At 47.6% G+C, this 24,431-nt stretch overlaps 1 protein-coding gene across 3 annotated transcripts in view; it reads right to left on the bottom strand.

Moving 5' to 3' along the window:
- The window catches only part of LOC142365452 (kinesin-like protein KIF2A), a 134,367-nt gene that overhangs the window by 69,564 nt on the left and 40,372 nt on the right, over window positions 1-24,431 (bottom strand). For all 3 annotated transcript variants that reach the window (XM_075446283.1, XM_075446284.1, XM_075446285.1), the window contains exons 2-4: window positions 16,129-16,223; window positions 14,769-14,888; window positions 14,270-14,324 (exon numbers count right to left, since the gene is read on the bottom strand). In XM_075446283.1, coding sequence (XP_075302398.1) covers window positions 14,270-14,324; window positions 14,769-14,888; window positions 16,129-16,223 — 270 coding nt within the window. The remainder of the gene's footprint in view (window positions 1-14,269; window positions 14,325-14,768; window positions 14,889-16,128; window positions 16,224-24,431) is intronic.

Raw genomic sequence — 24,431 nt, 5'->3', positions numbered from 1 at the left:
AACTTTTTTCCTTGCTATTGAAATTAGCCACACTACTTAAGAATCGTGTACATGTATATTTCACAATGCATATACGGTCACATACTACTCTACCAGGACCAATAACTGAAGGAAATGCTGTAGTAGACAAATTGACAATGGCAGCAGTACTGCCGCGCAGTTTTGAGCAAGCCCGATTATCTCACGACTTCTTTCATCAAAATGCCTCTTCCTTGCGTAAACGATTTGCTTTGTCTCGAGGGAAAGCAATAGAAATTGTTCGTGCATGCCCTGATTGTCAACATATTACACCCATATCATCATATACAGGAGTGAACCCTCGTGGTTTACGAGCTAATGAGTTGTGGCAGAGTGATGTTACACGTATATCAACATTTGGTCGACTGCATTATGTACGTGTTAGTGTGGATACTTTCTCAGGATTTCTGGTAGCCACTGCACATACGGGAGAAAAGACACGTGATGTGAAACGCCACTGGCTAAGATGTTTTGCCGCTATGGGCGTTCCAAAAACAATTAAAACTGATAATGGTCCTGCTCATGTTTCACAGACAATTTCTGTTTTCCTACAGGACTGGGGTATACAACATGTTATGGGTATACTGCATTCTCCCACTGGACAAGCCGTTGTTGAACATGTCCATGGGACCCTCAAATCTATGGTAAATAAAGAAAGAAGGGGGAATCCTATGGGCAGTGTTACCCCACAGGAACAGTTAGACAAAGCATTATATGTACTTAATTTTTTAAATTGTTCTGGTGATCAATTATTTACAACAGCAGCTGACTGTCAATTTGGAATGGTGCCTCCATTTGTGGCTCAACCAAAGGTATGGTATAAAGAATTTGGGGAATCGCAATGGACAGGTCCTGTAGAACTAATAACGTGGGGAAGAGGGTATGCGTGTGTTCTTCTCTCAACAGGCCCTCGATGGTTACCAGCAAAATATGGGAAACCATATCATGAGCTGAAAGAACGTAATGCAGAATCCAATGCCAGAGATGACCATGCTCACTCTCAGGGAGCAACCTCTGACGTGGAAGCAGAAGAGATCCACTCCGGATGATCCTATTACACAGGGAAAACTGAAAAAATTACAGCAAACGCAAGTACTCTGACGGCTGCAGTGGGTGCACCACCCACTCCGATTAATACTTTCCTTGCATATTTGGCAATTATCTCCCACAACAGCTTTTGTACAACGAAGCAATCTTGGAGGACATGGTATACATGATTTTAGAAATGAGTCTGCACAAGAGCAAAGGTCAACTAGCAGACACCGTGAGGAAAAGTATGAACCTTCACCTGAGGGCTCCCGACAACTGCCCAGAGGTGCCAATAGACATGTACAAAGGACATTAATATATCTATATACATATAAAAAAAACGGGGGGGAAAATGATAAGCACTTCTCTGAAATGTAATGATTATGTATGTTAACATGGCATAAATATCTAGTAGTAGTGTCTTTTCGGTACGCACATTTGGGTCGAACTATCTCCTGTGCCTCCAGTACTGCAGTAAAGAATGCCTGCTTTCTAGAACTCCAAAATTAAGTTTTAGAGAGTGAAATATTTTGCCCTATTCCGGTAACAGATTTTGGTGACCCAGATGGGACCCTGCTCCTGAGCCTCAACAATCCGAGGGATCGCAGGACCTCCAGCCGGCACCGAGGGATTCTCGGGGAGAACCTCTGATCCCTGGACCGAGAAGTTCTGAGCAAGGACCATCAATAAGGTAAAGGCATTCTTCTAGTATTATTTCTTGTTGCTTGCCTGTTAGTTGTAGTGAAAGCTTCACAGCATTGGGCTATATCCCTGGGGAGAAGGGAAAGTACCCTTCCTAAAACAGAACTGAAAAGAAAGTACTCTTCCTGAAACCGAGGCTCGGGAATTTGTCTGTTAGATGTTGAATATTGTTGTAAGTCTCTGTATGTTTGTAATATTTGGATTTATGTTGAAATTTCAGTGTGCCTGTGCATGTGCGGTCGTGAATATGATTGTGTGGTTTTATGTGTTTGTTGCCATAGTGTTTGTATTTCTGTGTTCTGGTGGATTTATTTGGTTTCTGTGACCTAACGGATTTGTCTGGACTAAGTAACTGCCTTTGCGTTTTTGGTTTGGTGAGTTCTGCAGGTATTGTATATAGTTAATGAGTTATACCCTTAGATACATTGATCTTAGCCTAGGTGATTAATATGGATAGCCAATGATAACTGTTATGGATGTTTGTATATGTGATGAGTATACCTATAACCCAAGCGCAAATTTACTGAGCTTATATCATTGATCCACCATTACTTCGACTCCTGACATGGTGGGATGCATCCCCTCCAATTGGCAATAATGATATGTTGTGGTCAGGCGGTGCTTGTATCCCACCATCCACACAGAAAGAAAATTGGATGCAAGTAAATCAATCTACACCCATATGTTAGGTAACAGATTTGCCATCAATATGTATCATTCTCAGGTTAATTTGATCTTTCTTTCCACCCAGCAGGTTATGGTATGCACTTCACATCTCTGTGTCTTCTATTAGCATTTGTGTTCTTATATCTGGTTTTAGTATTGTAGTTTGTGTGGGCCTCTGAGAAAGTGGTAGAAAGCTGAAGGCCAAATTATGTCAGCTCTTGTGTCTAACCAGTCAAATTGCAGCAATTTGCATCAGCAATCGCAGTGGTTGCCGTGGAATGGCACAGGAGTGATTGAGTTCGGAGATCCGTGGCTTCTTTGGTTACATAGCCAAGGTGAAAGGCAGTATACAATAGGTTATCAAAATGTAAGTGGAAATTCAAGGCATTGGAATTTTTCGCTAAACACCATGGGAAGGTTTTAAGTTAACACTTCAGGGGGATTTCTGTTACCATCAGGATATTTCCTCATCTGCGGAGATCGCGCGTGGGGAGGGATTCCTGTTCACCCAGTAGGAGGTCCGTGTTATATAGGAAAGCTAACATTGTTTACCCCACGTATCAGAGATTTTTTGAGCCTCAATAAAACTCGTAGTAAGCGAAGTCTTAGACACTTTGATCCAGGGTGTGATGATAATGTACAGCTGGGATCTGTAGCTGGAACAGTAGCGTTATCCTTTTTCATCCCTGGAGGCGCTGCCGCCAGGAATTGGAATATTTTCAAAAAATTAGCTTGTTGGAGCTTGAAGCAGTCTAATATCACATCAGAAATATTAATGCAGTTATTAATGGATGTAGATAGCGTTCGCCATGCAGTCTTACAAAATAGAGCGGCTATTGATTTCTTATTGCTTGCGCAAGGTCATGGGTGCCAAGAGTTTGAGGGGATGTGTTGCATGAATCTGTCTGATCATTCTCAAAGTATTCACCAACAGCTAGCTGTCTTGCGGGAAAGAACAGAGCATATTATGTACAATACATCACCGTTTGACAGTTGGCTGTCTTCTTGGGGTCTGTCGGGATGGATAAGGGAATTAGTTAAACAAGGTATTGTTATTTTGGTAGCAATTATTGTGTGTTTAGGAATTGTAGGTTGTGCTTTAAGCTGCATGAAGAAATTGCTGCTTAAGGTCTTCAATCAGGCCTGGATTTCTCAAAACAAAGAAGGGGGATTTGTGGAGGATGAAGCATTAAAGGACTGGGGACATGTGAGCAATCCAGCATTTCTCTATGAGTCCATGAAGCCTTAGCATAAGGCCGCAGAGCCTTAGCATAAGGCCGCAAGGGCATCTAGAGGACAAACGGTGGTATAAACAAGGAAATGAATGCAAACAAAAATAAGTCCAGGATACTGAAGCGGAACTTGCCACCTGCAAGAAGGCCATGAGCACAGCGCGTGAACAAGTAATGCACACCAATCATAATCGGGTTGCTATGTGATTTAATTTGATTATTACCAATGGGAGACCGCCGCATACATAATGGGAAATATAAATGTGAGCTATCTGGGGCTAATAAACGGCTTGTACCTGATCACATTGATCATCGTGTTGAGTCCGGTTCATCCTCCGCGACAAGCTCTTATTGTCAACATTGTCTGGCTAAACAAAGAAGGGGGAGATGTGGGAAACCATATAATTTGAGACAGAACAGCACTGTCTCATGACCCTGAAGGATCAGCGCATCCTGTGCCTCCCTTCTCTGTTCTCAGGAGATAAGCTGTTTTCACACATCCAGCTGCAAAAGATTCTGGAAAACAGCAACCGTGAACTGGCATTCGCAAAGCCACGAATCCAAAGCTGATTGGCTCTAGTAACTATTGTATTAGTATATAATACTACTGAAGGTGAAGGTCTCTGGAGCAGAGGCTTGCGCCGAGGGACCCTTTCTCTGGTGGCAAAACCGCAGCGGCGAGGCGGCAAAAGCGCCGAGAGAGAGAGCAGACCCCAGCCCCCCACCCACAAGCGGGAAAGAGTTGCCAACGAGCGGCAGCTCTGACTCAGCGGGGGCGGAGTCGAGTGTGACAGCGGCCAAACCCACTCACGGATAAGAGCAGCCCCCAGGGACCGTGAGAGACCAGGAGCTCGGTCGAACAGAGCTGGCAAACAAAGGCGGCGCTGTAGACCGGGAGCGGCGCAGCAGTTTGCGTGGCAGTTCGCGCAGGCAGGGCGAGTGGGCAGGGTGCAGCCCCCCCTCCTGGCTACTCAAGTAGCGGGCATCGCCCTTCCAGGAGATGTTCTAAGTATGGTTACTACCCGTGGGAAAGCAGTTGCTAGAAGGAGTGTGGGGACCCAGACGGAGGACCCACGCAAGGACACAGGTGTCCAGGTCTCTGGCTGCAGGGAGTGCCTGAGCCTGGCACTCGTACCAGAGGACAGCAGAGACAACTGCTGTGTTTGGTGCGACCAGGTAAATGATTTGCTCAGCCTGGTGGCAGAGCTGAAAGAGGAAGTGGAAAGGTTGAGGAGCATCCGGGAGTGTGAGAGAGAGATCGACTGGTGGAGCCACACCCTGCCCTCCCTGAGGCAGAGGCAGCAGGAGGCGGCTCCATGAAAAGCAGAGGACCCCCTACCCTCTTGCCACCAAGCAGAAAGAGGGGACCTAAGAGATGGGGGGGAATGGAAACGGGTCCCTGCTCGGGGGGACAAGCAAATCCCCTCCTGGCCTCCCTCACCTGCCCAGTTGCCCTTAAGCAACAGATATGGGGCTCTGGAATGTGAGGGACTGGCCACAGAGGATGTGGGTGAAGGTGAAGCTCCATCCGGGGGTTGCCCAGGACGAGTCAGTCAGCCCCACGTATCACGAATGCCTCGGCTAAGAAAAAAAGGAGGGTAATTGTCATAGGTGATTCCCTTCTGAGGGGAACAGAGGGCCCGATCTGCCGACCGGACCCATCCCACAGGGAAGTCTGCTGCCTCCCTGGGGCCCGGGTTAGGGATGTTGCTAAGAAACTCCCTGGTCTGGTGCGGCTTTCTGATTATTACCCCCTCTTGGTAATGCAGGTTGGCGGGGACGAGGTCGCAGAGAGAAGTCCCAAGGCCATCAAAAGGGACTTCAGGGCACTGGGGCGACTGGTTGAGGGATCGGGGTGCAGGTGGTGTTTTCCTCCATCCCATCAGTGGCAGGGAAGAGCACTGAAAGGGGCAGGAAAACTCACCTGGTTAACAGATGGCTCAGGGACTGGTGCCATCAGTCAAATTTTGGTTTCTTTGATCATGGGGAGGTATACACAGCACCGGGCCTGCTGGCGACAGACGGAGTCCATCTATCTCAAAGGGGAAAAAGGATTCTTGGCCACGAGCTGGCGGGGCTCATTGAGAGGGCTTTAAACTAGGTTCGAAGGGGGAAGGGGACATTGTCCAGCTCACTAGGGATGAGCCCAGGCTTGGCGTGCCAGGGTCAGGGGTGAGATTGACAGCCCAGCTCAAGTGTGTCTATACCAACGCACGTAGCATGGGCAATAAACAGGAGGAGCTGGAAGCCATTATACAGCAGGACGGCTACGACTTGGTCGCCATCACAGAAACGTGGTGGGACAACTCGCATGACTGGCATGCTGTCATAGATGGCTACAGACTCTTTAGGAAAGACAGACCAACAAGGAGAGGAGGTGGAGTTGCTCTGTATGTGAGGGAGCAACTGGAATGCATTGAGCTTGGCCTGGGGGCAGATGAAGAATGAGTTGAGAGCTTGTTGGTTAGAATTAAGGGACAGGTTCACACGGGTGACATTACAGTGGGTGTGTACTACAGGCCACCTGACCAGGAGGAGGAAGTTGATGAGGCCTTCTACAGGCAGCTGCAAGCAGCCTCACAGTCACAGGCCCTGGTTCTCATGGGGGACTTCAACCACCCTGACATCACCTGGGAAGACCACACAGCTAGGCACGCGCAATCCAGGAGGTTCCTGCAGAGCATCGATGATAACTTTCTGATGCAAGTGGTGGAGGAACCAACAAGGAAAGACGCGCTGCTGGACCTTGTGTTAACAAACAAGGAGGGACTGGTGGGGGATGTGAAGGTTGGAGGTAGACTCGGCTGCAGTGACCATGAAATGGTGGAGTTCAGGATCCTGCGTGGAGGAAGCAGGGCGATAAGCAGGATCAAAACCTTGGACCTCAGGAGAGCTAACTTTGGCCTCTTCAAGGAGCTACTGGGAGGAATCCCGTGGGCCAGGGCTCTCGAAGGCAGGGGGGTCCAAGAGTGCTGGTCGCTGTTTAAACGTCACTTCCTCCATGCTCAGGATCTTCTAGCGGAGATCAGGTGGAAGAGAAAGGTCCATGGAATGTGGAAAGAGGCACAGGCCACTTGGGAAGAATACAGGAATGTGGTCAGAGCGTGCAGGGATGCGATGAGGAAGGCCAAAGCCCACCTGGAATTGAAGCTGGCAAGGGATGTCAAAAACAACAAGAAGGGCTTCTTCAACTACATCAGCAGCAAAAGGAAGGCTAGGGACAATGTGGGGCCGCTGTTGAATGAGACGGGTATCCTGGTGACGGAGGACGCAGAGAAGGCAGAGCTACTGAATGCCGCCTTTGCTTCAGTCTTCAGTGCCAAGGCAGGCCCTCAGGAATCCCAGGCCCCGGAGGTAAAAGAGGAAGCCTAGAGAGAGGACGACGTGGTCGAGGAGGACTGTGTGAGGGATCGCTTAAGCGATCTGGACGTCCACAAATGCATGGGCCCCGATGGAATGCACCCACGAGTGCTGAGGGAGCTGGCGGATGTCATTGCTGAGCCACTCTCCATCATCTTTGAGAGGTCCTGGAGGACAGGAGAGGTGCCCGAGGACTGGAGAAAGGCCAATGTCACTCCAATCTTCAAAAAGGGCAAGAAGGAGGACCCAGGGAACTACAGGCCGGTCAGCCTCACCTCCATCCCGGGAAAGGTGATGGAGCAGCTTATCCTGGAGGTCATCATCAAGCAAGTGGAGGAAAAGAAGGTTATCGGGAGTAGTCAGCATGGATTCACTAAGGGGAAATCATGCCTGACCAATCTGGTAGCATTCTACAATGGCTAGGTAGATGAAGGGAGAGCTGTAGATGTTGTCTACCTCGACTTCAGCAAGGCTTTTGACACTGTCTCCCATGATATCCTCCTAGGGAAGCTCAGGAAGTGTGGGCTCGATGAGTGGTCACTGAGATGGACTAAGAACTGGCTGAATGGCAGAACTCAGAGGGCTGTAATCAGCGGCTCTGAGTCTAGTTGGAGGCCTGTAACTAGTGGTGTCCCCCAGGGGTCAGTACTGGGCCCAGTCTTGTTCAACTTCTTCATCAACGACCTGGATGAAGAGTTAGAATGTATCCTCAGCAAGTTTGCTGATGACAACAAAGTGGGAGGAGTGGTGGATACACCAGAAGGCTGTGCTGCCATTCAGCGTGACCTGGACAGGCTGGAAAGCTGGGCAGAGAGGAACCTGATGAGGTTCAACAAAGGCAAATGAAGGGTCCTGCACCTGGGGAGGAACAACCCCATGCACCAGTACAGGCTTGGGGCGGACCTGCTGGAGAGCAGCTCTGTGAAGAGGGACCTGGGTGTGCTGGTGGACGACAGGTTAACCATGAGCCAGCAGTGTACCCTGGCTGCCAAGAAAGCTAACGGGATCCTGGGATGCATTAGGAGGAGTGTGGCCAGCAGGTCGAGGGAGGTTCTCCTTCCACTCTACACTGCCCTAGTGAGGCCTCATCTGGAGTACTGTGTCCAGTTCTGGGCTCCCCACTTCAAGAAAGATGAAGAGCTACTGGAGAGTGTCCAGTGGAGGGTTACGAGGATGGTGAGGGGACTGGAGCATCTCTCCTACGAGGAGAGGCTGAGGGAGCTGGGCTTGTTCAGCCTGAAGAAGAGAAGGCTGCGAGGGGACCTTATAAATGCTTACAAATATCTGAAGGGTGGGTGTCAGGAGGATGGGGCCAAGCTGTTTTCAGTGGTGCCCAGCAACAGGACAAGGGGCAATGGGCACAAACTGAAGCAGAGGAAGTTCCGTCAGAAGATGAGGAAGAACTTCTTCCCTCTGAGGGTGACGGAGCACTGGAACAGGCTGCCCAGTGAGGTTATGGAGTCTCCTTCTCTGCAGATATTCAAGACCCGCCTGGACAAGATCCTGTGCAGCCTGCTGTAGGTGACCCTGCTACGGCAGGGGGGTTGGACTAGATGACCCACAGAAGTCCCTTCCAACCCCTACCATTCTGTGATTCGGTGATACTGTGATAAGGTATTCACTTGAGCAATAAAATGATTCTGATCGAGCACAAGACTGGGGTCCGTGAAGTCATTCACCACAGAGAGGCTTTACCCACGTGGCTTCCTGGATTGCAGCGCATGTCTCACATTCATGGATAACCTGTGCAGTGGTGTCCATGGTCAAGTCCACCCCTCGGTTACGAGCCCATCAGTATGTCGCGTCTCTTCCTTGATGGCCTGAGGCGTCATAGGCCCACCGAGCTATAAAGAGTTCACCCTTCTGTTGCCAGTCCAGATCCACCTGAGCCACTTCAATCTTGGCAGCCTGATCCACCTGGTGGTTGTTTTGATGTTCTTCAGTGGCCCGACCCTTAGGGACGTGGGCGTCCACGTGACGGACTTTTACAACCAGCTTCTCTAGCTGGGCAGCAATATCTTGCCACAATGGGGCAGCCCAGATGGGTTTGCCTCTGTGCTGCCAGTTGTTCTTCTTCCATTGCTGCAGCCACCCCCACAAGGCATTGGCCACCATCCAGGAGTCGGTGTAAAGATAGAGCACTGGCCACTTCTCTCGACTGGCAATGTCTAAAGCCAGCTGGATGGCTTTCACCTCTGCAAACTGGCTTGACTCACCTTCTCCTTCTGCAGTTTCCGTGACTTGTCATGTAGGGCTCCATACAGCAGCCTTCCACCTCCGCTGCTTCCCCACAACGCGACAGGACCCATCCGTGAACAGGGCATACTGTTTCTCATTTTCTGGCAGCTGGTTATACAGTGGGGCCTCTACAGCACCTGTCGCCTCCTCCTCTGGTGATACTCCGAAGTCTTTGCCTTCTGGCCAGTCCATGATCACTTCCAGAATTCCTGGGCAACTGGGGTTCCCCATTCGGGCACGCTGGGTGATCAGTGCGACCCACTTACTCCACGTAGCATCGGTGGCATGATGCGTAGAGGGGACCCTCTCTTTCAACATCCAGCCCAGGACCGGCAATCGTGGTGCTAGGAGCTGTGCTTCAGTACCAACCACTCCTGAAGCAGCTCGAACGCCTTCATATGCTGCCAGAATCTCTTTTTCAGTGGGAGTATAGCGGGCCTCGGATCCTTTGTATCCCCGGCTCCAAAACCCCAGGGGTCGACCTCGAGTCTCCCCTGGTGCTTTCTGCCAGAGACTCCAGGTTGGGCATTCTCCCCGGCTGCGGTGTAGAGCACGTTTTTAACGTCTTGTCCTGACCGGACTGGACCAAGGGCTACGGCATAAACTATCTCCTGTTTAATTTGTTCAAATGCTTGTTGTTATTGATGGCCCAATTCAAAGTCATTCTTCTTCAGTGTGCCGTGATAGAGAGGGCTTACAATTTGGCCTGTCGTTGCTCAGCGCTCCATTCAAAATCATCCTTCTTCCGGGTCATGTGGTACAGAGGGCTTACAATCTGGCTGTAATTTGGGATGTGCATCCTCCAAAAACCCACAACACCCAGGAAGGCCTGTGCTTCCTTTTTGCTGGTTGGTGGAGACATAGCTGCTATTTTGTTGATGACATCCATTGGGATTTGACGGCGCCCATCCTGCCATTTTATCCCCAATAACTGCATCTCTTGTGTAGGTCCCTTTACTTCGCTTAATGGCGAAACCGGCTTTCAGAAGGATCTGAACTATTTTCTCCCCTTTGTCAAAAACTTGCTCTGCTGTGTCACCCCATACAGTGATGTCATCGATGTACTGTAGATGTTCTGGGGCTTCACCCTTTTCCATTGCAGTCTGGATTAGTCCATGGCAAATGGTGGGACTGTGTTTCCACCCCTGGGGCAGTCGATTCCAGGTGTACTGAACGCCCCTCCACGTGAAAGCAAACTGCGGCCTGCACTCTGCTGCCAACGGGATGGAGAAGATTGCATTAGCGATGTCGGTTGTAGCGTACCTCTTGGCTGCCTTTGACTGCAGCTGATATTGAAGTTTTAGCATGTCTGGCATGGCAGCACTCAGCAGCGGTGGTGTGACTTCATTCAGGCCATGGTAGTCTACTGTCAGTCTCCACTCTCCAGTAGATTTTCTCACTGGCTATATGGGAATCTTAAAGGGTGAGCGAGTTTTGCTTATCAGTCCTTGACTCTCCAGTTGATGAATCAGCCAATGGATGGGGATAAGGGAGTCTCGGTTAGTGCGATATTGTCGCCAGTGCATCGTTGTGGTAGCCATTGGCACCTATTGTTCTTCAACCCTCAGCAACTCTACAACGGAAGGATCATCCGGGAGACCAGGCAAAACGGACAGCTGTTTACTTTCTTCCGTCTTCAAGGCAGCTATACCAAGGATGCACAGAAACTCAGGGCCAGTCACAAAGGGGTGCTTTTGCCACTCCTTCCCAGTTAGGCTCACTTCAGCCTCCAATACAGTCAGCTCTTGGGACACCCGTGTCACTCCAGAAATACAGATGGACTCTGCCCCTTTGTAATCTGATGGCATTGAAGTACACTGTGCACCAGTGTCCACTAGAGCTTTATACTATTGTGGATCTGACGTGCCAGGCCACCAAATCCACACAGTCCAATAAACGTGATTGTCCCTTTCCTCCACCTGGCTGGAGGCAGGGCCCCTCTAATCCTGGTCAGAATTTCCTGTAAAAATGACTTGGAGGTCCCTTCCAGAGGATCGGAATCAAGATCAAACTGTCTACCTTGTCTGGAGAACTGCCCGCTGGAAACTGGAGCAGCATTTTTCCTAACAGAATCCCCTTTTGTGATTGTTTTGTGATTACCTTGCAATTCACACACTCGTGCCTCTAGACTTGAGGTAGGTTTTCCATCCGATCTTCCTCATGTCCTCTCCGTGGTCACGCAGGTAAAACCACAGGGTGCCTCGTGGTGTGTAGCCTCTGTATTCTCTCTCCTGAGCAGAGAAACGCTTGCCCCTAATAGCTGAGATGCTGGCCCATACAGGTGGGGAGTAGGACATACTCTCTTCGAGTCGCTGGACCAGTTTCTCCACGGCTGAGATAAGGGAGGAAGAGAGACTTTCCTCATATTGCTGGAGTCGGACAGTCACCTCATGCACCGTTGGTGGCTCTTCACCTTTCCAGTCTATGACTGCCAGTGAGTTGGCTTATGAGGATGGTGCGCTCCATACAAACTTCCTCCACATGGGTTGTGTGCACTGGACTTCATCTGGGTCTGTGGGTAACTGCTCATTTTCCGGGTCATAGTAAACCAGCTCCTGCATAGCTAATTCCCTCAGGGATACTGAATACCCCTTTTCATATTGGTCCGCTTGCCAGGATAACACACAACATCCTCACTGAAGGGGTACCTCTCCTTCACACCTGACAAAAGTCACCTCCAGAGGCTGAGGGCTTGTGCCTTTTTTCCAATGGCCCTGCCAATGCCCCCTTCCCTGGCCAGGGATCCCAGCTGCTTGGCTTCCTTGCCCTCTAATTCCAAGCTGCTGGCTCCGTTATCCCAGCACCGCAGCAGCCAGGTGACAATGTGCTTGCCTGGGTGGTGGCTGAAATCTTTCCGCGTGTCTCGCAGCTCGCTCAGGGACAGGGACCGGGTGATGATCTCTGTCTCTGTCTCCTGTGATGACCCTGGCACACTGTCATCCCTCACGGGGCGATCTGATTTCTTTGCGTGTTTCTTTTTGTGTACAGGGGTGACTGCTACTAGCACAGGTTGGTTTTCGGGCTCAGCCACGGTTCCTGCTGCTGGAGCTGGAGCAGCCCCAGTGGTTGCAGCAGTGGCAGCCGTGGTGCTGGTCAGGGGGGCTGGGATTGCCTCCTGGGCTAGAGCGGCTGCAGAGCCAGTTGAGGGGGCAGCGCCAGTCGCAGTGCCTGTCGCTTCGTCCCACCCCCCTCTTCCCCCTTAGAGCACTGAATGGTGTTGAACAGGGCTTGGTAGGCATGGGCCAGACCTCAGCACGTTGCGGTGATTTGTGTCTCCCTGGAATTCCCAGGGTGGCAGCACACTTTTTGCAGATATTTTACCAGTTTGTCAGGATTCTGCACTTGTTTAGGGGTGAGTTTCAGAAACACCGGGGGTGCCCGCTGTCCTAGATACTTGCCCATGCTGTCCCACACACCCAGCTACTCACAGTTATCCAGCCCCGGGGCAGGTCTCTGCTCGATATTTTAAACTACTTGTTTAACCCTAAACAAGACCTGAAACCCATTCAGGAGACAGAACAATAGGAGCATGCTGGCCTGAGCATCTCACAGATACTCGAAATTCTCAAAAGCCATTACGACCAGCCTGAAGGAGAGAGGAGGGGTGAAAGAGTGGGGGAAAGCATCCCCTCTGGTTTTCCCCGTAGAGTGGGTTTGATTATTAATAAATTCTGAGAGATAGCATCTGAGGTATGGAAATGACCGCAGTGTCGCATGCAAATACAAGCCTAACTTCATGCCCAGTGATGTTATCATATCAAAAGTCGATATTATACAGTACAGCAAAATCATAATCCTGATCTTTTTCCCGGTGATGATGAACAGCAACGCAGGGAACACATAGAGCAGGTAAGGGTTTACATACCACAGCCATTTGACCAAAGACAGCAATATTTTGACCGGCGACTATTTAACACAGTAAATGCGTACAACAAATTATAACAAATTTTAAGAAAGTTGTTTGAACACACTCTGCTCAACCCTGCCATTATCCCCGCCCCACGCTTAGGCACCAAATTTAATGTTATGGTTTGGCCATGGCTGGCAACAAAGGGCCACGCAGTCGCTCTATCGGCCCTCTCCCCTGCTGGGGTGGGGAGGAGAATGGAAAGAAAAAGGCAAAAAACTCGTGGGTCGGGATAAGGGCAGTTTAACAGAACAGCAAACAAAGCGAACAGTAACAACAACAATACAGATAAGGAGAATATACAAAACAAACAGCAAAAAGCACAGAGCAACTCTCACTGCCCAGTGTTTTGTGTGCTCCCGAGCCGTGACTGCCTTCCCCCCCCCCCCCCCCCCCCCCACCGGCCAGCTCCACCACCGGAACCCAGTATGATGGCACATGGTATTGAATACCCTGTTCTGTTTGGCCAGTTTGGGTCAGCCCACCCGGCTGTGTTCCCTCCTGGCTTCTGGTGAAAATTAACCATCCTGGCCGAACCCAGGACAATTTGGAAGAAGAATCATCATCATCATCAATACAAGTTAGCTTTAATGCAGGAGAGAAAATGATAATGATAAGCAGTAGCTACTCTTTCTTATGTTATTAGATGCATTACATCTGTATTCATTCAATACACACTTTTCACCTATCCTGTGATATTTCAGCTTTTTTGTAGGTTTTTTTGCTATTAACCGTAGAGTGAGAAATAACCCGTAGGGTTTAAGTACTCTTTGAATTAACGTTTACACACAGACTGTTAGAAAACTAAGCTAAAAAAAATTAAAGCATAAGAATTAAGTGCACTACTTAATGTATATTTAAACACTCAATAAAGCTGAAGCAAACTGAGGATGCTTTAACTTGGAAAAGTCCACATATGATTTAATGTAGCATAGTTAATTAACTTCAAATTTTTTCACATTCAGTTCATCTAGGAATGATGTGCTATGTCTTTTACATGTCACATGTATACATACTAAATTAGAAATGCAGAACTATTTAGGAATGTTAGATGAACAGGAGATTAAAATGTTCCTATATTTTTTACTTCCTTGAAATGGAAAGAGATTACAGTTACCTCTGTTATCTCTGGCAGGAGTGTCATTCTTAATAGATGCCACAGTTCGTCGACTCTGTAAAGAAAGAAATATCTCTGTTATTTGATCACCTTATCATTGAAAATGTAAACTGCAGCCCCACCTCTGCTTCTTTCCAGTGAATAAAAATAACATGACATCAGCAATACAGAGAGGTGATTGCTGCCAAATCCTTCCCTGAAGAGCCTAGGGTGAAGACTGCTTGAACTATACATACTGTTTCAAAACAACCTCCAAAACCTTTTCTATATTTTTCCTTGAGATATATTTAGTTACATAAATATTAGTCCGCAGCTCCCTCTCTGCCAACCATGTTGTTAGAAAACTTTTAGATACCCCTATTCACCATAGGAAACAGCAAGGAACACAGTTATTAAGTAGCTCCACAGACACAAAAGTTAGATTTAAAAATTCAAGCATAACAACATGTATAGGAGTACTGTAAGTTTAATATAAACATGTTGCATAGGTATTACCAACCTTCACGAATTTGTTTACTTTGGCTGCTGGAGTAGGTGGTGGTGGTGTCTCTGGACTAGGTTCAATATCTTCATCAGGTGCGAGATCTGGGTTAAGTGAAAATATGCTCTCCAAGTCAATCTGTGTAAAATAATATAAAATGCATTTTTATGTTTGAGAATAAACAATAAATATATTTAGTGGTTTTATCCCACAATTTGTTAATTCTATAACCTGAATGGTCTTATTTCATGTTCACTAAAAACAGCGCAAGCTTCGGTCTTCATATTATTTAAAAACACACCCTTCAGAAAAGGGATTAATTAAAAATGACCAATAGATATTCATAATTTTGTAAAGTGTTTGAATTAAAACAGAAGTAGCTAGTAACAGTGTTAATTTGACAATTACTGCAGAACATGAAACACATTCTATAACATAAGAAGAAAGTGATCTCAATTATTTGAAATTTCCCAGACAGTGCAAAAGAAACAGACAAATTACAAACACTCAAATAATAAAAGCACAGCTGAAACCATGTTAAATTTATCGTGCTATTTTTTTCCCTTGTAAGTGTTCCTCATTCAAAACACTGCAAAATGTAAGGGGGCAAGGGACAGGATCTTAAAAATAGCTGGCTTCAGATCTATTGAAACTTGGTTTCCTAAAAATCTTAAATAGCTTTGGTCTCTATAGACTGCCATTTCCTCTAGCTGGACCTTTCAAAGTCCTCACATTCTGTGTGTCCAGAGGGATGAGCTCAGCTGATGAGATCATTAGGACATTCTCACAACTTTTTTTTTCCTGGTGAAGTGTAATTATTTCTGAGCTGCTTCTCCAAATCTCAGCTGAAACTGGCTAACATGGTCCAAAATTTACAGGAAGAGGGGATAGCAAAGCATAACTGGGACACACTCAGACACAGTTTCTTAAGGAAAGCAAGGCTTGAAAATTATTGCCTAAAATAAAAAACCAAACAAACTAGCAGTTTACATCCCTCAGTAATACAAACACAAAAAGATTTCGAATCCAGCTTTCCCACTAGTTTCCTGTCTGAACTGCAAGTCATTCTCCCTCTCAAAAATGTGATTTTTCTACTTGTAAAAAGGGGTAACAAGGTCAGCCTTTGTAATCTGGTTCAATATCAAAAGATGAAAAGCTCTATTTAAAAGCTATGACACAGAGCTCAGGAAGTCGAATTTAATACAACAGAAACCAGCATTTGCCCAATAACTCCCATTCAGAATAGTCTGTAACCAAAGAATCATCAAGTAATTTAATATTTGTATTTTCTCTTTGTTTCCAGTGCAAATTCCAAAGTAATATTCATGTAGATTCCACATTTTTTTCAAAGAGAACAGTTCTAAAATATTATGTTTACCTCTTTGCCTTTAGTATCTCCATTTTCAATCCATTCAACAGTTACACTTTCATTATCTTCATTTAGGGATGTTACCATAGCTTGGTGAATTCGGCCTAGAAAGGAAACACAAATGATCAATTAACAGATGGAAAAATTTTCCAGAAGCTAGTTTAACCTCTGCACTGATAAATACAGATAGAGGCAGGAAGAAGAGGTTTGGGTTTTTTTTAAAAAAAAAAGTGATAAAGAGAAGATGATTCTTGGCCATATACTGCAAACTGGCTCAGATTTGATCCACTAGCAGAGGCTCTAATGGGACAGTCAGTGTACAAGTGAAAAACTCAATGAACAGAAAACTGAGTGGTAAGTAAATAAAATACCATGTGAAAGCCACACCACTTAGAATCTCTTTTCTGAAAGTCTCCCACGGGTGGGAATGTTTCCTGAGGTGCACTCCACAAAGGCTTGTTTGCTTCTAGGCTGATACAACATTAAATGTCCCGACATAGGAGGGAAGCCCCCTGAAATTGTATTCTGATATCCATTTCTTATGGACATTCAATCAGTTGGCAATTCAACTAAAATTAAATTGCGTGCAATTTAATACAAATCATCATTTTTAAAACAATTGCTAACACGGACTGTTAAGCTGGAGTTAAGGTGCCATTGGTATGACTTCTCCAGTGAAAGATTCAAAGCCAGCGAGCCCCCATAAAGTACAATAAAACCAGTAAACTTTCAGTAGGAATAAGGATTTTCCTTCTCAAATATGTAGTGTACTGCATTTTTTTAATGTTGTCTGTCATATTTTATCTTATTTCCTATACATGGTAGCAAGGAGCAACTGGAAGAGCAGAGCAGCCATGCACTGACACAAAAGTGCATGTCACATTGATTTCACATCTGTGCTTTGCCCTAAGAATACCAAGAATTGGGGTTTCTGAAGAACACGAGTGCAATGCTACTGCTCCTCTAACACCCTCCTTTAATGATCCATAGCACAAACAAGCAACCCCTTACTCCATTGCATTTGAGAGGGAAACACAGGCAATAAAGTAAAAAAGGAAATCTAAATAGTGTTTTGTTATCTCCCCAAAGGAAAAAAATAGAAATGTAAAGCTTTATGCACCCAGCAAGAAGCATTTTCATTGAAACTGCACTTAATCATTCCATGAACTCGCTGAAAAACCACACAATTTTAACTTGTTTGTAGCTTACAGCCTGCAGCCCTCACACACCCACAATGACCCCTGCAGGTGTCTCTACCAGGCCACCCTCAGTCCCACCAAGCTCACCTGGGTGCGTGCCCGTGGACTGACACAGGTGCCCAGCAGCTCTGCAGGACGAGTGCAGTCTGGTAATTCTCACATCCATACACCACATTGCACACCTCCTCCCGCAGCACTGTCAGATAAATCCACTCCTCCAATGCCAGCACATCCTACCTGCATGCTTCCCCTGAGCCACCTCCCAGAGATCACACTTCAACACCCACCCTGAGCCACCCCCCAGGATCCCAAGGGCCACCTGCAGCTCCAAAAGCACAAGCCGATTGTCCTGGAGCAGTCCGTGCATATGCTGCTGTTGCTGGGCACCCGCTTAGGGGCGAAACACAACATGGTCCTTACGCATCCGCTCTTGTCTGTGTCTCCACCTTGCATCTTCTCTTCTCCTTTCCTAACTCTCCCAACCTCCCAAATCCACCCCAGTTTTTTCCTCCATCGATTGTTTCAAAACTTCTGTTTCAGCCATTTCAGTCACAATTTGACAGTTTTCCAAAGTTAATGTTTTTATACAGTTCTAAGCCTCTTAGGGCCTGCTGAGAGACAGAAAGGAAGAAAAACCTTAAATGGTATCCCAAATTATATCAACTGACAGCGTAAGTAACAGATGTATATTGTTAATATATCTTTTATTGCAAAGGCTGCCTAAACATTCACATCTAGTTAAAATTAAGCAAAAAGAGAGGCTACAGGGAAGTGTCATGGAAGGTAACAGCAAATCTGTGTACTCCAATATAACATGCAGAGAAAGACTAACTGAAACTCAGGCAAAGCATAACTCATGGGGGGACTCACAGAGCTGTCAGCATCCCTGGGCAGCACTGCTTTCACATCTGTGGTGCTTACCTCACCGCCAACAGTACATTACATGCACATTTCTAACCTCCGCACTTCTCATTGCCTAAAGCATAAATTCAGTCCACCACTAAAGAAGATTAAGTAGATTTTTTTACTTCAGAAAAACCCAAAAAACCAAACTTACCCATTTCCTTCAGTTGGTTCCTTTCCTCTCGCATTTTCTAGTTTTTATTTTCCTGACCTGTATTTTGTCTGAATAAACACTTCCATTTGTGCTTCTGAAGCATCATTCTCCCAGGCGCCCCAGCTGTGTGCACTGCATGGACGGTCTAGATTCCTCACCAAGGCACTGCCAGCAGGACATGTGCAGGCAGAGATCACAGCCGTGCCCTCCCCTCCACGCATAAGTGTTCCTCCATTTCCCCTCATCGAAACAACATTGTGCAGGCACATATCCTGCCCTTGGGACCATGCCCAAATTCTGCTGGTGGCTGGGCTGAAGCAGACTCACCGAGTGTTGGCGTGGGTTACGGATCTGTTGTAATGATGTGACCCCAATATGAGTATGATCGTTCACCTTTATTAGTCAGCAAAAACAAGGTTTATATAGCAAAACTATTACAGCATCTGAATGGTTAAACCCCCAACCCATATATAGGCAAAACTACTGCAACTCGTTGTGATTGGTGCAGAGCTGCATCTCGAAGTGAAAACAGTACTGTGGCAGGAAACAGCAACGTGGCAGGAAGGAAGTGACAGTGTGGCAGGAAACGGTGACGTTCCCCCTGCTCTAGTGTCCCGAGCTCGTCGCTCTGCCTTCCCAGCAGGGTTCCGTGTCAGCCGCTCCCAAGGCTCACTTCCGGATCGGAACCTGGGTTGCTCAACGCACCAAACTATGTCCCCTCTCGTCCAGCCAGGACTCCACAGTTCCCCCTTCTTGTTTTTGAGCAAGCCAGGTTTGCTCCGTCATCTTGGAGAGAGCCCTTTTAAGACAGCTAAAGCAAATACATATTATAATTCCAACAGCAAGTAACACGATACATATGTGCAAGATTTCTATAATTAAACCGTTAAGCCAAGCGGGCAGATTACCAAAGAGCGAGGTGAGCAATCCATCAAAAAATTTGCACTGCAATTACTCACTTGAATCTCCTTTGTACATCTGCCTGCACTATAATTAGCAAAATGAATAACATTGTAACTAGGTACTCCTATTAGACAGGTGCGAAAAGGTTCTGTTGCGGAAGCAAGAGACAAACAAAATGCTGATTGGCCCGTTTTGTTCACCCAGGTAACCCATAGATTTTGTCGGGGCTCAATGCGGTAAAGGGTTTCTTCGCCTACTATAATCTGACAACATGTAAAGAGTACGGCTAACAGGGTAACCACTCGTTTTCCTGCCATTCCCTTCAACACTGATGTAAGCATCGCACTCTCGTCTTTCCCCCTCCGCTTTGAGGACGGTCCAAACAGCAAGCACTAACTTACTTTGGCTATATTAAAAGAACTACTTACCCTTACGGTTTTAGCTCTCCGGCTTGCTAACCTTACCCACTTCAAGCGGCTACAGAGATAAGCATCGCTCCCTTTTGTCTTGAGCTTTGTAACAATTAAAATGCGAGCTACGCTGCGCCCTATTAAAGGCACTGATTACACCGATGCTTCGCAAACGATATTCGACGCCACCGCTACGGTTAGCAAGTGTAACAACTACATAAAACCCGAGGCTTACAGATCTTACAAAACATCACAGGTGGTATCGGTGACAAGTACCTCCTGGTAACCACTCATATACTCTTCCCTCTATTCAGGTTACTTCACTTGATTGCTCTGCTCGTGAGAGTCTGCTTGTTGCTCCTCGGCTAACTTGTCTTGCTGATTCAAAGCAGGCTTCACGGCTCAGCTAGGCACCCAGACTGGACCGCGATCTGTGGAAACACACATATACCCTCGACCGTTAAATATCACTGGTACGGGTCCAGCCCATTCTCCAGTAGTCGGGTCTCTATAGATCACTTTAAACCGCGGTAAAGTCATTGCACTATTGAATTTTAAGTTCTGGTGATGCACCACAACAGGCGGTGCCTCCTGATCACCCATAAGGCACAAACAGTTTAAAGTAAAAAGAACTCGATGCAACCTTGATTGCGCTTCTGTTTCAACTCCTCGCTGTTTATCTAAGTAGTCTTTCAGCACACGATGAGTGCGCTCTATGAGGCCTTGCCCTGTCGGAGAATGCGCAATTCCCGTGGTGTGCTTAATTCCCCACGTCAACAAGAATGATCTCAGCTTTTGACTGACATAGGCAGGTCCATTATCGATCTTAATTTCTTCAGGGACCACCAGTACTGCAAAACACGAAAGCAGATGTTTACAAACATGTTGCACTTTCTCCCCAGGTAAAGCAGTGGCCCATATCATTTTCGAAAAGGTGTCTATTGTGACATGCATGTACTTCAGTCGCCCAAATTCGGAGAAGTGCGTGACGTCCATCTGCCACAGTGCAAGTGCCTGCAGCCCTTTTGGATTGACCCCTTGGCCTATACCTGGTCCTTGGTTTCCGCACTTAGGACAGGCCTGTACAATATAACGAGCCTCATTCTCTGTCAGTCCAAATTGCCTTCGCAGACCTCTTGCATTTTGGTGAAAATTCTCATGACTCTGTCTGGCCTGCTGAAACTTGTCTACTGGAGGCATAGGGCATGCGGGACTGACTAAGTTGTCAGCAATCTGATTGCCGTGCCCTAGTCCCAGATCCCATTGGTGGCTACGTACATGAATGACACAACAAGGTACGGGCCGTTGAGACAGTACGGTCCGCAACTGGATAAACAGCTTGCCTAATCTAGGATTGACTGCCTCCCTAAGCAAGGCATCCGGTATTCGAGGCACTATCCCAGCTACATAAAGGGAGTCAGTTACAACATTTAAAGGTTCATTTAACCAATTAGTTAAAGCCCAGACCACGGCAGTCAGCTCTAAAATTTGTAGCGAATCTCCATCCTGTCCTTGTATCATATGACAACACCACTGGCCCCCTTCTTGCCAAACACAAACTGCCTTACGCAGCCTCCTACCTGCATCTGTATACACTGTGATTCCTTCGGCAAGCGGCTTCTCCTGAACTCTGGACTTCTCAAGCCATAGATTACACTTCAAGAACTGCCACAATCTCCCTTTCGGCTGTCGGGAATGTATCCTCCCACCATAGCCTAACAGAGCTTCCTGTATGGGTAGAGCATGCCTCAACCACCATTCCAAATCTGCTGCTTTGACCGGTATACTGATGTCCTGCGGCTCTTCCCCTGTTATTTCCACTATCCTCATCCTACCTTTTCTGATTAGCTCTCCCACAGCTTCTGATCTTGTCTGTGTACTAGTCTTCGGCTGCACACTTAAAAACACCCATTCTAGTATGTAAAATAGATCATCGCCCCTAATAGGCTTGTCAGTGGCAAAATCAGGACTATTCAACGATGCTGTACAGGAATGAGTCTCCCCCTTCTTGTTTTGCCACTGACAAACAAGGGCATACGGTGACTCTACAGGGTTACAAATAAGCAAGGAAACAGGTAGGGTTAGCAATCGCCTAGCAGTCCAGGCTGTTTGAAGCTTCTGTACAATGTGTTGCAAAGCTGCTTGCTGCGTCTGTGATAGGGTGACTGCTGTGCTGGGATGTGAGCCACGTAGTAGTAATGTCAAAGGTGCAATGTCAGCATTGGAAATACCAGCACAGTGCGCACCCACTGGATATCTCCAAGTAATGTCTGTACATCAGTCAATGTGCGCAAATTTGTCGCTAATTCCACCTTTTGTGGTTGGATCTTAGCGTCGGAGATGCGCCACCCCAAATACTTCCATGGTGCAGATCACTGAACTTTTTCTGGGGCAATAACAAGGCCCTTGCTGGCTAAAACAGTACTCAGCTGTGTCAAGGAATCGTCATTGAACGCTTCCTGTTGACAGCAGAGGATGTCATCCATATAATGATAAATGATTGTATTCGGCCATTGCTCCCTGAGTGGAGCTAAGGCCCAAGCCACATAAAGTTGACACAGCGTGGGTGAGTTTCTCATGCCTTGTGGCAAGACAACCCACTCATATCGCTCTGAAGGTGCTGCTTTGTTGGTTACCGGTATCGAAAAGGCAAACCATTGAGTGTCTCGCGGATGTAAAGGTATAGTGAAAAAATAGTCTTTTAGGTCAACAGTGATCATGTGCCAACCCGACGGAAGCATAGCAGGTGATAGCATTCCAGGTTGTACGGCTCCCATGGGTTGCATTTGCTCATTAATCTTACGTAGGTCGTGTAAGAGGTGCCATTTGCCGCTCTTTTTCGGAATGACGAAAATGAGGGTATTCCATGGGCTGACTGAAGGCTTGATGTGGCCTGCAGCGAGTTGTTCTGCTACCAATTGCCTTGTTATTTGCAGTCGCTCTTCCGTCATGGGCCACTGGTCAATCCACATGGGTTTGTTGGAAAGCCAGGTTAGCGGTGGGTTGGGCGACTGCTCGCCAGTGCCCATAACTAAAAAGGGGTAGTAGTTAGTACAACTCCAATTTGACTCAAAACGTCGCGCCCAATTAGGGCTGAAAGAGTTTCAGGCAGCTGCATGACATAGACCTTTAAACTGACCTCCTGCCTTTCAGGAAAGGTTATTTGCACAGGGTATTGGCTCATCATGGGAGTGGAGTGTCCCCCCACACCTGCGATAGCCATTGTGGGAACACTTAGCGGCCACTCCTCCGGCCAAACACCCGTACTTACGATTGTGATCCATTAACCTGTACCACAGGACAGGCTAAGGCTTGTGTATCTCTCATAATGGTGGCAACGTTCCACTGTCCATCTAGGATGGCATCTCTTATAACACCGCTCCAGCGGGCAGGTGTGATCGGTGCTGGAGGCCCAGCTAAACATCTTGGAGAGGAAGCCTCATTTTCCCGGTGGGGGGGGTTGGCAATGATTGACATATGCTGGAACTGCGAGCTCATGTCTTGAAGACTCTGCAAAACTGACTGCAAAAGATCGCACGCTTTTTTTTCTTGCAATTTGTTCTGGCCGCCATCAGAGGGCGTCGGGAGTGGAGACGCCTCGCTGGAAGATGGCAGGGGTGGATAGAGAGGAGGGGCCGATGTTGCAGGCCGCGCCCCAGGAGGGGCCGATGTTGTAAGCCGCGCCCCTTCTCCCTCCCCCTCTGGGGGTGGTACTAGCCGCTCCTCCCCTCTTCCGGAAGGCAGCCGCTCCTCCCCTCTTCCGAAAGACAGTCGCACTTCTGCGCCCGACTCCTCCCCTCTCCCCGGGGGCGGTCGTACTACCGCGTCCGGCTCGCATTTCGAGTTGATCTCTCTAGCGGCAACTTCCGGTGGGCCCCCCCCTCTGTGCCCAGACCGGAATCACGCTCCGCACTCGCTCGAATCTCGGCAATTGTGTTACAAGTGATCCCAGTCATCCCTCTAACGGCAGGTAGCCCGAAAACCCGTGCTAATGTCCCAGGCTTAGGCGCGTGATCTTTCCCGGGCTCCGGAGCTAGCATCTGAGCTGCAGCACACGCCACCTCTCGTTCAGCTTTCATGGCTTTTAAGGTCTGTAATACTCTTCGCCAGAGCTCGTGGACGGCTTTTATCTCCTTTTCCTCCTTTTCCTCCGCGGTTATTGTCCTTTCCCACATCGTCTCTCCTAACTCTTGCCATTCCGAGACGGAAAACAGTAGCGGGGTATCCGCAAAGTGACCCCATCGTTGCCCCAGTTTAATCAACTTCATGAGTTGCTTTGCCGTTGCGTCTATTCCTCTCTTAGAGAGCATACCGACGAGCAACGTTGCCGCAGCATCCACCTCCATGCCTGTGACCACGGCCTCCATGTTAAAATTTAGCTGCGCCAGGCAGCCCCAGTGTGGCTCGAAAATTCCTGGGAGTCGGCCGTCCGTGTCTGCCCTGCGCATTCGCACCCTGGCAGGACCCTCCCAGCCATTGTTCCCACGCCCCCTCTCTAGCTGCTCACCGCAGACCGAGGGACTCCTGCAGGGAAACTGTCCATCCTCTGCTACCAAATGTTGGCATGGGTTACGGATCCGTTGTAATGATGTGACCCCAATATGAGTATGATCGTTCACCTTTATTAGTCAGCAAAAACAAGGTTTATATAGCAAAACTATTACAGCATCTGAATGGTTAAACCCCCAACCCATATATAGGCAAAACTACTGCAACTCGTTGTGATTGGTGCAGAGCTGCATC

The sequence above is a fragment of the Opisthocomus hoazin genome, chromosome W, assembly GCF_030867145.1.
Source record: "Opisthocomus hoazin isolate bOpiHoa1 chromosome W, bOpiHoa1.hap1, whole genome shotgun sequence".
In the NCBI taxonomy this organism is placed as follows: domain Eukaryota; kingdom Metazoa; phylum Chordata; class Aves; order Opisthocomiformes; family Opisthocomidae; genus Opisthocomus; species Opisthocomus hoazin.
The sequence above is the reverse complement of the archived record's forward strand: the minus strand, read 5'-3'. Positions and strand labels throughout refer to the sequence as shown.